The 13,663-nt window shown below is 37.5% G+C and overlaps 1 protein-coding gene across 1 annotated transcript in view; it reads left to right on the top strand.

Moving 5' to 3' along the window:
• The first annotated feature begins 881 nt into the window (after positions 1–881).
• Positions 882–13,663, top strand: part of LOC122264856 (sodium- and chloride-dependent glycine transporter 2-like) — a 14,573-nt gene continuing 1,791 nt past the window's right edge. Inside the window, exons 1-14 of the mRNA XM_086539509.1 lie at positions 882–902; positions 1,180–1,368; positions 1,474–1,605; positions 4,884–5,035; positions 6,656–6,699; positions 8,944–9,076; positions 10,015–10,149; positions 10,288–10,516; positions 10,677–10,789; positions 10,904–11,032; positions 11,194–11,293; positions 11,703–11,803; positions 12,209–12,379; positions 12,732–13,663. The exon at positions 12,732–13,663 is cut by the window's right edge and continues 1,791 nt beyond it. Of these exons, the coding sequence (XP_086395635.1) occupies positions 1,209–1,368; positions 1,474–1,605; positions 4,884–5,035; positions 6,656–6,699; positions 8,944–9,076; positions 10,015–10,149; positions 10,288–10,516; positions 10,677–10,789; positions 10,904–11,032; positions 11,194–11,293; positions 11,703–11,803; positions 12,209–12,379; positions 12,732–12,911 (1,779 nt within the window). The 5' untranslated portion in view covers positions 882–902; positions 1,180–1,208 and the 3' untranslated portion in view covers positions 12,912–13,663. The remainder of the gene's footprint in view (positions 903–1,179; positions 1,369–1,473; positions 1,606–4,883; positions 5,036–6,655; positions 6,700–8,943; positions 9,077–10,014; positions 10,150–10,287; positions 10,517–10,676; positions 10,790–10,903; positions 11,033–11,193; positions 11,294–11,702; positions 11,804–12,208; positions 12,380–12,731) is intronic.

The raw sequence follows: 13,663 nt of genomic DNA, 5'->3' as shown, positions 1-13,663 counted from the left end.
TACTTTTTCTATAGGTTATTTATTTATTTATTTATTTTTAAGAAAGAGACGATATAGGAGAATTGACTCTTTTTCCATCAAATAAAATGTGCAGGTGTGCATAACATTGCATGTCCATTTGTCATGCAAACTCCATCTTGATATTCTGCGCATGACGGAATCTTTGCTTTAATATTCTCCTATTTTCGCTCCGTCATTCTCATTTATTCACGATCCTGCGTTGTCATTATACTTTACAATATACTTCATGTTTGATGTTCTGTTCTTATCTGCTAACCTGTGCTGTTAAAGCTGTATCTTATATTCATTATACCTCAGACACCTTTGCCAAAAGGATGATAATTAGTTATAATAAATAATTGATATAATGTGTATGTTATATTCATTACATCCTTGACATTCATTCAAAATCCTTAATGATAATCAAATACATCTTATATTCATTATACCTATGCACTCTCGACATAGGGGTCAAAATAAGATAAGAACAGTGAGCCACAAACGAACAATTAGTGATGCTAGAATATGTATGGTGAAGGCCCATTTTGTATCTTTTAATCATATAAGTGACGTTGAAAACTCAAAATGAATTTCTCATGATGAAAACAGACGCCATATTAATCAAATTAAAATCTATCTATCTATTAAACATATGTCTATGATCTTTGTGACCGGATTTACCAACTCGTAAATCCCCGACGAGCAAACACGCTTTTTACTCAAACCATACATATTGCAAGCACTTGGCAATAGTCAAGCTATTCTGAATCACTATCCTTCAGCAGGTCATCACATGCCCGTCCTGCCGCCGTCACCTGGGAGACGGATGACAACAAAACGCAAATCAGTAAATGTTCTGTTTCCTTTCGCCAGTGAGAGCCGAGACTCCACGCCGACCACTTGTGCGTATTCAGCGCGTCCACCTTTTTTTATTTTCTTTTTTTATTTTTTGAGATTGGATTATCACGTTTTCGATTTATTTCTGTATGAGTATTTGGATCCAACACACACACACACAAACACACACACTCGTCGTGAAAAAGCTAAAAAAAACAAAAAAACTAAACCAAACACTAGATACAAACTTTCAATACTTACCTCTAGTTATGGAAATAAACTTGACTGCACACTACACACTCTTTACATCTTAGAACCTGTATTTACAGAGTACAGTTTCAGATTTCACTACACCGGGTCCAAGAACCAACATGGATTTGACCTCCGACGCCATTTCCGACAAAGAGAGCGAAGGAAAAGGGCGGGAAAATTGGTCGCATAAATGCGACTACCTCTTCACGATGATCGGCTATGCCATCGGGATTGGCAATGTGTGGCGATTCCCATACTTGTGTTACGTAAATGGAGGTGGTAAGTATGAATCACGGGATGAAAATATTGTATTGAGCTATTTTCTTTTCAATATGTGTCTCTTTAATATGTCCTTTTCCATGCCTGGTTCTCGCGGCCGCACAGGAGCGTTCCTGGTCCCGTACCTGCTGACGCTGGCGTTGGTGGGCATTCCGATGTTCTTCCTCGAGACGGCCGTCGGGCAGTTCAGTTCCTCAAGCTGCCTTTCTGTCTACTCCGTCTGTCCGGCTTTCAAAGGTAAGAAAGCAGTTTTGGGCTTGTTCTGTAAGGGTATCTGTGGGTAGAAGTTCTTTTTAAGAAATGCCCCGTGAGGCGGGATAAAGAAATAAGAGCCAGGGGTAGAAGGGCGCTGTCTATTCCATAAAACAAAACGAAAAAAAAGAAAGAAGATAAAACCCTTGAAACCACTAAAGAAGAAAAAAGGGCTCTATATGGCTATGGTTTAGATCCTTTTAATTTGTTAATATATATTTCAATATCTCATGTTTGGAATGGCCAGCTTTTCCCTATCAACAGGCAAGTAATCGGGTCAGATACAACCTTTTCTTTGCAGCCTTGTAGTCGTCACTGTAAGGTCCAGAGGGAGCGATACCAAAACACACGTTCGTCTTAACACTCATTTATTGAAAACAAAATGGCGTCTTATATAGGCGGTGGACGAACAATGCAAAATGTAAATATTCTTAAAACAAATAATGATAATAAATTCTTACTAAAAATTAATAAACAAATTTATAAAACAGGTTTACAGGGTTAAAGGTCATTATAAAATTACGAATGAAATAAGATAAAAGTGGCAAGAACAAACAAACTTACAAAATATTTCAGCATAAAAAAGGAGTCACGAAAATAAAGTACGAATGGTTTTCTTTAAATCAAATAGTCATTCATGAATACACTGTTTAAAAAGTTAATCACAAAACAAACGTAAAACAGATCAAAATCTTTAAAATCAAGGTTTTCGGTCTGCCAAATATATTTGAAAGTTACATAAAACTTGGAAAACAAAAGCCAGTGCTAAATCATGTTATTAAAACAATAAAATAATTTGGCATTAACATATCGAGCAAGCATGGATATATTTACTTGTTCAATAAGTTTTAGCAATAAAAAAAGTGTACAACGAATAAAAGCGGTCATGTGGAATGACAAAGGTTTTCTAAAAGGCCCGGCAAATAAAAATAAACAAAGTTCTTATTACATATTTGTATAAATTAATTTTACAAAAATCATCATCATCATGCATTGCATTTAACACACATTAGTCAACTTATATTAGGAAAAAAGAAGTAAGGGAACTTCGGGCGGAAGGTCCGTGTGCCAGGGATTCCTCCAGGATCAGGCAGATTCATTGTGGCCAAGGATAAGGCAGGATTTAGGATTAAGAAGGGTTGGAATAGGGTCATAGGGACGGATATAAGGTTTTAGGATGAAGGGAAAGGATGGGAGGAAGATAAAGGTGCGAAATAAGGGCAGAAAAAGTAGGCATACGGGTAGGATAGGAGGTGGAAAAAAAGAAATAAAAAGATCTAGAGCAAAAAATATTAGAAGGTAAGATTTATATAAAGAAGAGAACTAGATAACAAAATGATAAAGAAAGTAGGAATAAGGATGAAGCGAAAAGACAAGAGACAAAAGAGCTATGCTAGGTTAGCCTAGGCTAGGATAAGGGAGAAGTTAAAATATGAAAGAAATGAGCAAACAAAAGGGTTACAGAATTGATAAAAAGGGAGTGAGTGATTGAGAGAAAGGAAGGGAGGAGAAAGGGATTGAGTGAGTGAGAGAGAGAAAGGAAGGGAGGAGGAGAAAGAGAGAAAGGAAAGAAGAGGAGAAAGGGAGTGAGTGAGTGAGAAAAGGGAAGGGAGGAGTAGAAAGGGAGTGAGTGAGTGAGTGAGAGAAGGGAAGGGAGGAGTAGAAAGGGAGTGAGTAGGTGAGTAAGAGAGAGAAAGGGAGGAAAAAGGGAGTGAGTGAGAGAGAAAGGAAGGGAGGGGGAGAAAGGGAGTGAGTGAGTGAGTGAGAGAAAGGAAGGGAGGAAGAGAAAGGGAGTGAGTAGGTGAGTAAGAGAGAGAAAGGAAGGGAAGGGGAGAAAGGGAATGAATGAGTGAGAGAGAGAAAGGAAGGGAGGAAGAGAAAGGGAGTGAGTGAGTGAGTGAGTGAGAGAAAGGAAGGGAGGGGGAGAAAGGGAGTAAGTGAGTGAGTGAGAGAAAGGAAGGGAGGAAGAGAAAGGGAGTGAGTGAGTGAGTGAGTGAGAGAAAGGAAGGGAGGGGGAGAAAGGGAGTAAGTGAGTGAGTGAGTGAGAGAAAGGAAGGGAGGGGGAGAAAGGGAGTAAGTGAGTGAGTGAGTGAGAAAGGAAGGGAAGGGGAGAAAGGGAATGAATGAGTGAGAGAGAGAAAGGAAGGGAGGAAGAGAAAGGGAGTGAGGGAATGTGAGAGAGAAAGGAAGAAAGGAAGAGAAAGGGAGTGAGTGAGAGAAAGGAAGGGAGGAGGAGAAAGGGAGTGAGTGAGTGAGTGAGTGAGTGAGTGAGTGAGAGAAAGGAAGGGAGAGGGAGAAAGGGAGTGAGTGAGTGAGTGAGTGAGTGAGTGAGTGAGAGAAAGGAAGGGAGAGGGAGAAAGGGAGTAAGTGAGTGAGTGAGTGAGAGAAAGGAAGGAAGGAAAAGAAAGGGAGTGAGTGAGTGAGAGAAAGGAAGGGAGGGGGAGAAAGGGAGTAAGTGAGTGAGTGAGTGAGAGAGAGAAAGGAAGAGAGGAAGAGAAAGGGAGTGAGTAGGTGAGCAAGAGAGAGAAAGGAAGGGAGGGGGAGAAAGGGAGTGAGTGAGTGAGTGAGAAAAAGGAAGGGAGGAGGAGAAAGGGAGTGTGTGATTGATAGAGAGAAAGAAGAGAGGAGGAGGAAAGGAGTGAGTGAGTGAGAGAGTGAAAGGAAGGAAGGAAGGAGAAAAAAGGGAATGAGTAAAAAAAAAGGAAGGAAGGAGAAAGGGAATGAGTGAGTGAGAAAAAAAGGAAAAAAAAAAGAAAAAAAGAAAAAAGGGGAGGCAGTAAATTTCCATAATTGCCAAGGCCGATCTTTACCGATAAAATCTCTCTCTCTCTCTCTCTTTCTCTCGCTCTCTCTCTCTCTCTCTCTCTCTCTCTCTCTCTCTCTCTCTCTCTCTCTCTCTCTCTCTGACTCTATTACTTTGCAGAATTTCGAAATGACTTCCTGCAACGCAACACTCACTAAGCACAGGAATCTCTGGAATGCAAAGTTTTCGCAATCTAAATTCTTGCTTTTTTTCTGAAGTTAACAGAGTACGTTCCAGGTACGCGACTCACTGTCCTTAGAGTTGCTCGGTGTGCAATTGCATTATTCATTGATCAATTAAAAAAAAAAAAAAAAAAGACTGTCAGGGAATTTCGAATGTAAAAGGAAACTTATTCATTTCTTCTACATGTGAGTGAGTCATTTAGGAATTTTTACTCACTATTGTATTCAGATACGTTTATTCTACATCACTAATATATATATTTTTTTTTATCTCACAGGTGTTGGTGTGGCATCCCTAATTATCAACGTGATTACCCTGTCGTACTACATACTCTTAGTGTCGTATCCCCTTCTGTTCCTCGCCTACTCCTTCAGCTGGGAACTCCCGTGGGCCAGCTGCGGAAACAGCTGGAACTCGCCTAACTGCACGGTTGTATTATTTGGCATAAGTAGCATATTTGCCATAAGAAGCATATTTGCCATAAGTAGCATACTTGGGATAAGTAGCGTTAGCCTTATTTGTTTGTTCCTTATTATATATCATACCTATACCTATATAAACGTGTACTTATTTGATTCACTAATTGCTAATTGCGAACGGCTGGGCGTATCTTTAAGGTTATTATTTATGGTTAGAATTCAAAATTGGATTTATGAGCTGTTATTACTTTTTTATTATTTTTTTTTTTACAGTAAACTTAGTAGCAATAGAATGACAAAAGCCAATTTTGAAGAGATTGCAGTAGATTTTTTTTTCCTTTCCACCTTTTTATGGGAAAGTTTTGAGACGAAAAAATACTAATTTATTTATCTATGTATTTTTATTTATTTTTTCCCCCAGTAATAAGCTTTTTTTTAACGAAAAATGCTTATAGAATATCAATTTTGAGACTAGAAGCAAATGCATTCTTGCGTTTGTAGTATTTACATTGTTCTTTATAATAAAAAGATAACTTTAGAAAAAATATTTTTAATTCTCTAGACACATCCATATTCATATATCACAACTTGAATTTTCAAAGATCGCTATTTAATTTTGGGTCATTAGTAAAGCATATTTATTCAACCATTATAAGATATTTGTTAAATATCACATGAAATACATCTGTCAGAAAGCAATTGGCATCTGTTCCCTACTCTAATGAGAATATTAGGCACTCATGTTGCAGGTGTCAACAAACGCCACCTTAATCAAGTCGCTAGAGTTCTAATAGGCCATTGTATAAAGCTTCGATTGCATGTTGCACACAGGATAAAGGAAATCAATTAAGCAAGAAAGGATATAGGGAAGATAAATGCCTATAAATGTCGTAGAGATATTTGCAACAGAATGAAAGTTCCTTCACACAAACAAAAACAAACAAACAAAAATAGAAACACCAAGCATTAAGGATTAATATTGTTTTTGTTTTTATTATTATTCATCTAGACTGATGACTCCATTATTCTTGTTGGTGATACATTACTTCACATTTTGCATAAAAATGAAGTACAATTATCTAGAACTAGATTTAGTTCTGGATAATTTACACATATCTTTAAGGATGCATGTTTACAATTTTGCTGCCGTTATCCCTATGGACATCTCGCCAAAACGCGTGATAACATAATTCCTTTTTTGATATGATATCCTTAATATCTTAAGTGTTTGTGTTGCTTTTATTTGTTTGGAAAAAAAGTTAAACTAGTGAATATGAGGAAATTAACAAACTAGTAGGGCAATTGAACCATGACGTCATTAAGTTGTGAATCAATCATCAAGTTGATAAAGTATCTAGAAGATACACACAGACCAAGACACACACACATAATATATATATATATATATATATATATATATATATATATATATATATATATATATATATATTATATATATATATATATATATATATATATATATATATATACATATATGTGTGTGTGTGTGTGTGTGTGTGTGTGTGTATACATTATAGTGTGCGTGTGTGTATTTCCTAGAAATATATATATTTTGCCGAAAAACCGACCTGATTAATGCATCTCATGACTGTGTTTGTCATTTTGATAGGGCGACATGACGAGTGGCGTTTCTGCAGCCGACGAATTCTTTCAGTAAGTATATAACACACAAACAAACAAACATACACGGCCAAACTTTTGTACAGCTCCTCTGACAGATCAGCATCCGCACTGAAAATGAAGTATAATGAAGTATAATTGTCAAACTAAAAAAAAAAAAAAAAAAAAAAAAAAAATTGTCATGGGTCTTTATGGCATTGAAACCATATCGCCTCTCAGTATTATCGGCTCCTGTCAAAGTGTTAGAGTTTAGGAATGCCTGAGCTCTCTCTTCACCCAGATTGACTCGAATTGGCCGACACTTAATGCCATTGAAACTGATGTTTTTCTTGGTAGGTGATAGTTTGCTATTGCAAGAATCTGCACATCTATACCAACTGAGAATATTTCAACTCAACATCTCCCTAATATTACTGTGCTGCAGCTATTGCTTGCTTGATCAGCGCATCTTCCTCCTCATGGTCAGTTGCCTCAAACTGGAGACTCCTGTGGATTGATGTTCGACCAGATCCTGAATCATGGTTGTATTCTAGAATTCTCTCTACTTAGTAGTTTGCCAAATCCCTTTTGGTTGATCTTGAGAGAGAAATTGACTCATTGTGGTGTGTTTCATACTGGTATCATCCTTGACCTGATATTGGGCAAATTCCGTTGTCTAGCTGTGGTTGTGCATCGTGTATTAAAAGCTCCAATTCAAATTCAACACTTGATCATTGAAACATTCACTGAGATGTTTTTATATTACCGCTGTTGATAGTTTCTTGATAATTTTCTGAACAACGGTCATAGCATCGACGACTGCAATCTTGGTAGTGCAAGCACTGCCATCGGTTGCAAGATTAGTTGACACGTGCAATGTGTGTGGCAACAATCTCAACTTCTAGAGAAGTCTGAGCATTGTTGGCAAACTTCTTCAAGAAGAGAATAAGCTGTGGCTTGTCTGTGCTAGGAAGTATTCAACCATCTGGTGCAATAGGGCCCTCGGTGGTACAGTGAACTTAAGGTTCCTAATTACATTATTTTGCTACACATCACTGCAGAATCTGAACACCATTCGTCTACCATACAAATCTTTAGTTACTTTTCAATCTGCTGTCTCATCTCTAGTCCTGATTGCTAATGCTGCATTTCCATTGTTGTACATTCTGTTCTTCTCCTTCACTGGCGCCCATTGGCTGACATCACTACTGATCCATTCAACAACAAACTCTTCATAGAGCTTCTTTCTTGTTTCATCAATAGTCAGTATCTGTGGTACAAATTCTTCTGGCGCATAGGCAAAACCTTCACAGGTCTGTTAAGCTTTTCCATTAATGATAAGAGTTTGTTGTCATTACCAAGGATGCCCAAAGGTTTTGCTGCTTGACACGTTTCAGTGTAACATCACTGTTATGGCTGCAACCATTGTTATAATGAACATGTGCACAGCATACCCTCAGAAGTAAAACACTCAGTTATGGAATATTTCCAATCAGTTGTCAGTATAACGTTTGTTATAAGTTCCGAATATAGATAGAAAGACTTCATGTGCTTTTTTATAATTAGTAGAATAACTTAACACGGAAATATGATGTTGGCCTGCCACCAATCAGACTTAGAATACATTCACCTCTTTCTCTTTCTATTACTCTTCTCTCTGTATCTTTCTCTTTTTTTTCTCTTTCTCTCTCTTATATCTGTGTCTACAGACCTGCCTTCATAACGCCATTATTCCTAAGAATTTGATTTATATAAAGAAGCTAACATGTCGGAATAGGCTGGTTAGATAATTTCTTTCTCAACAGTTTTGCATGACATTGCCTAGGCCTTTGAGTTATGAGAGAGCCATGGCTTTAATATTGGCGTATATTATAATTTTTAAAAGATAAATTGATATATCCAATCCGAGGTCTCAGCTTCAGATGAGTGGTCGGCCAGGATTGAACCCTGCTTCTAGGTAGGCCAGTATGACCAGGCTCTCTAAAGATGTTTCATTCTCAATATTATTAAAATAGATCCTGCTAATAGAATTCATGTAATTACTCTTACAAATTTTTGTTTATATTGCATATATGAGGGCCTGTGTAGAATATGACAATTGCTCCAATTAACAATTACGGCTTCTTACGGCTTCCCAATCAGCTTCTAGTGCGAATTTGTGATGTCATCAATGGGAACCCTCAACGTTAAAGTTTTGATGTCATTATCGATGATACCCATTGTTCACCCACTGTAAGCCCCCCCCCCCCCTCCCCGCCCACTGCCCGCCTCCTCAAAGCTGTTGGTTCTCATCCTCAGTCGGAAGATCCTGCACGTCACATCTGGCATCCACGACCTGGGCGGCATCGAGTGGCCGGTCGTCGGCGTGACCTTCCTGACGATGGCCTTCCTCTTCTTCTGTGTCTTCAAAGGGATTAGAGTCATGGGGAAGGTAAGGTTGAGTTTCTTGATGGCTAAATATCTGGGTTTACATGTTCAACATCAAATATATGGATTTTTTTTTTCTATAGATGTCCTGGGGCCAGATTCACTAGCAGTTTGTTAAGATCTTTCCCAGTATCTGTTCTCTAAGATGGCTCATACGATTTTGGCAGCGCCTAGCAAAGGGGTTTTCACTAACTGATCAAACAAGAGCTCTCAGTTGATAAGGAGTGATTTACCCAACTCGTAACAGATGGCGCTAGTGTTGTTTTATATGGATCAATCAGTGAGACCATTATAATCAAATTTTGGGATTGGTATGAAATGTAAAAGTGTTAAAAGTAGACTGTCAGCTATTGAGTTTGTGGAATTAATATGGAAGTGATGATTATAAGAAAAAATTAAATATGACAGATAATGAAATATTTGTATCAACTTCAAACAGCACTCATGCGGACAGGCACACACACCAAAAAAAAAAAAAAAAGAAAAAAAAAAAAATAATAATTGCACTACAAATTTCAAACACTATTGATATACAGTTACCTTAATCAGTCGTCTGTTTATATAAACTACAATTACACATAATAGTTATTTACTACCGGTAAGTATAAGTACTGTAATCACCATCGGTACTACATATCCTATTTGGAATGTATATAATCTTTACCTAAATTATGAAACAAGGAAACTCATCCTCTGGTAGTACAATATGTTTACAGGCAGTTACAAACTAGAGAAAATAATTCTTAGCTCAGATAACAGGGAATAGGTTGTATGGGAAATTTCCAGTACGATATCTCGGTTTTCCGAGATCGTAACTGTGAATCGCCCTGTCGGAACTTACGATCTTTTAAGCGAGTTAAGGTCCCTTAAATACGTTAGTGAATCTGGCTCCTGTTTGGATAACATATGCCTTGGTGTCTAAATGTTCCTATGTCCATCCAGGTTGTGTGGCTCACAGCAATGTTCCCGTTCGTAATGTTGTTCATTCTTCTGATACGTGGAGTTACCCTTCCGGGAGCCGAAGATGGAATCTACTTCTACATTTACCCAAAATTTAACAAACTTAAAGAAATGAAGGTGATCTTTATTACTGTAGTGAAGTTCCAAGAAATCACAGACGCTCTCCTTGAAGAAATGCGTGTAAATTAGTTTTTGTTTACAAATTAATCACCCCCGTCACCTTGTATCATCTGTTCCTATTCACACTTGAACCAGGTTTGGGCAGCAGCAGCCATACAGATCTTTTATTCCTTGGGCCCAGGATGGGGGTCACTCATCTCCTTTAGTTCCTACAACAAGTTCCACAATCGGTGCACGAGAGATGCAGTGATTGTCCCCATCTTGAACTGTAGCACCTCCATCCTTGCGGGGTTTGTGGTGTTCTCGGTGCTCGGCTTCATGGCCAAGAGAGCTGGTGTTTCTGTGGAAGAGGTTGCTGTTGCCGGTAAGATCGATTCAAGAAAGTTAGTCATTTACGTGGACATGAATGCTTAGGATTCTTTTAAGAAACATATTGAAATATGAGTAATTACAAATTGGCCATAGACAGTACACTTCAGTAAGAATTGAGATAAACATGGAACATCACAAGAATCTTCCCTCAGGCCCGTCTCTGGTGTTTGTTATCTATCCCGAGGCATTAGCCCTGATGCCAGTTGCTCCATTTTGGTCCATCCTCTTCTTCCTGATGCTGTTCTTTTTGGGCATAGACGCTTGCGTAAGTTTACGATGAATAATCTTTTATTTCATAAGACTGGCATTCTTATAAACAATAACCGTAAATTTGCAGCATATACTCCTAGAAAAGCATACCATCTACTTTCTATTCCAGTTTGCTCATATTGAAACTCCAGTGACCTGTTTCTTGGATGAATTCCCAAAGTTCCGTGGTTGCAGAGGTTGGGTCACTTTCTTCATGTGTCTCTTTTCGTTTCTGTTAACAATTATTTTCGGAACGAATGTAAGTGGATACTAGACAAGGTCTATGAAATATTAGCAATAAGGATGATGTGTTGTAAAAAAAGGTATATTTTTTTCTGAGTACTTTGGGTTTGGGATTTCTTATTGGGTTATTGCATGAACACCTACTAATGCTTTGAGTACTTTGATATTGCTTTTCAGGGTGGAATATACTGGCTAACACTGGTGGACTGGTACGGTGCTTCGTTCGGCGTTATTATCATTTGTTTATGCCAGACATGCATTTTTAGCTATATCTATGGTTAGTACGAGTTCTTTGGTTGATGGCATTCAGTAGTTTTAAGATTTGTGAAAAAAAAGATTTTGTAATGCAGTTTTTAATAGTGGATTTCATGATTTCCAATTTCGTCTAAATCCTTTGATAGTAGATTACTGAAATACTTTATTGATAATCATGATTTTTATACTTATCCTTTATATATCCTAAGCTTCTCTGCCGTTTAACTGTTTTTTGTAACTCTTGTAAGACTCTAACTTTCATGCGATATATTTTTTGCCTCCTTAACCTTTTCATGTGCATTTAAACAACACAAGACCATTTAGTGACAGTATCTGAATATCTATCATACTCGATATCATTTTCATTCTAGTTTCATTCTCAATCCAGTATCATTTCGTCTGCCCGCTTACCGATCTCTTTTTTTCTGAAGGAGTTGGTCGAACATTGCAGGATCTTCAACTGATGCTGAGAGGCCATGTTAGCTACATGTGGTGGATCATTTGGTTGGTCGTCGCCCCCTTCATGCTCCTTGTAAGTGTTATGAGTAATCCTCTGTTGTACCTATTTTAAGTGCAAAAACTACGACAGCCTAAGCAGTTTATTTTATGATGTGGGGACGTATAAGTGATCCCGTACTAAAACAGTGATGAACTCGTCTGTATGCTAGCATCATAGGTTCTTGGCCTCATTCTAATTTCTTTTGGTAACAGTGGGGGATATACATTTAGTGTTTACCACTATTATAATAAACTAGTACAGTTTTTTCTTCTACTTTTCCCAATTAAATCATTTTCTTAATTGAATATCCTCCGGGCACAAGACCTTTCTCAAAAAAAGAAAAAAAAAAAAAAAAAAAATCTACTTCACTTTCATTTTAGGTTATTCATTACTTATATGGCTGTTTAACTAGAGGGTTTATACACATCTCGTTAATAGAGCTTCCTCGTGAACTCTGCTCTGAATTACACGAAGGCAGAATACCGAGGTCAGGCGTTCCCGACCTGGGCTCAGAACATCGGCTGGGTCATCGCCTTTGCCTCAATACAGTTCATCCCAGTCTACTTCCTCTACTACTTTTGCTTTCGAACTGCTGGCTCGCTCAAACAGGTGAGTGTGTGGATTAAGAATATTTAAAAAGAATAAAGGGTCTTTTTGATATATGCAATTGAAGAAAGGAAATAAATTGTTAGCTGAAGTTATAAATGAGACTCTCGTCCTCAAAATTTATATGTAATTCTGTAATCAAGGTAATCGAAATGTGTTGATTATGTATCTTGCGCTGTGGCGTTATTTAGTCTCATGCATACCTTTTTCTACGTTTGTCATAGTGAACAAAATGTGTACTGACAAAGGAGAAGCGAAGAATATTTGAAAACATGCTTATCTTATCTAGTTCGTGTGTGTATGTACTCATCTCCATTGTCAACTTTTAAACTAAAGTTTTGTTTGTTCTCTCTAGCGGATCAAGTCGTGCCTGTCCCCGTCTCCCGCTTGGGGTCCGGCCCAAGAGAGCCACCGGGAGGAGTGGGTGCAACTTCGCCTCAAGCACCCGTTGCGTAGCCGCTTCTTGCATCCCGACCTTTGTGCTGTTGCAAAGACCAGCACCTCACCAGATGATGTGTTACTGAATACCATTTAAGATGTCTTTTTGGTGTCATCATATAGTTCAAATAACAATACAGGAGGGAAAGGAACAGAGAAAAGGGGAGGAGCTGATAGGAAAAAGGAAACTATGGACACACACACACACACACACACACACACACACACACACACACACACACATATATATATATATATATATATATATATATATATATATATATATATATATATATATACAGATACACTCTTGAAGATGTAAAGTAGTGCCCAAATTAAAGGTAACAAAATTAATGGAATTGTACAAAAACCTTTGAGGCTAATCTAACACCCATTCTATGCTAAACAGAATTTGATGTTAAGTCTCAAAGTTTCGATAAATGTGCTTTTAAGAATAGGTCTACCAGGAATGTTTAGTTTTTACATGATATGTGTTGCAGAGATGACTTGTCAAATGATCTCTTTAGCTGATGGAATTATAGTCTGTTTATTTTGATCTGCCCATTGAATAGTATAAGTTTTAGCTTTTTGTGGTAACTGTACATTACTAACTTGTGAAAAGCAACTTGTCAGATATTGTTGGTTATTTGTGATAAATAGTCAAACTATTAAGTCAGTTATATATTTAAAGTTGTAGATATGCAAAAAAACACTTACATATTTGCATATAAATCCAAAACATGCCAATCTGTGCCAATATCATGTCTTGCAAGCTTGTAATAAAAACTCGAATTAGATCGCACTTTAAATAATAATTATTTCTCTCACTTTAAGTATATAGAATGACAT

The sequence above is a fragment of the Penaeus japonicus genome, unplaced genomic scaffold, assembly GCF_977035675.1.
Source record: "Penaeus japonicus unplaced genomic scaffold, GWHDUDI00000001_assembly GWHDUDI00000009, whole genome shotgun sequence".
Taxonomy (NCBI): Eukaryota; Metazoa; Arthropoda; class Malacostraca; order Decapoda; family Penaeidae; genus Penaeus; species Penaeus japonicus.
The sequence above is the reverse complement of the archived record's forward strand: the minus strand, read 5'-3'. Positions and strand labels throughout refer to the sequence as shown.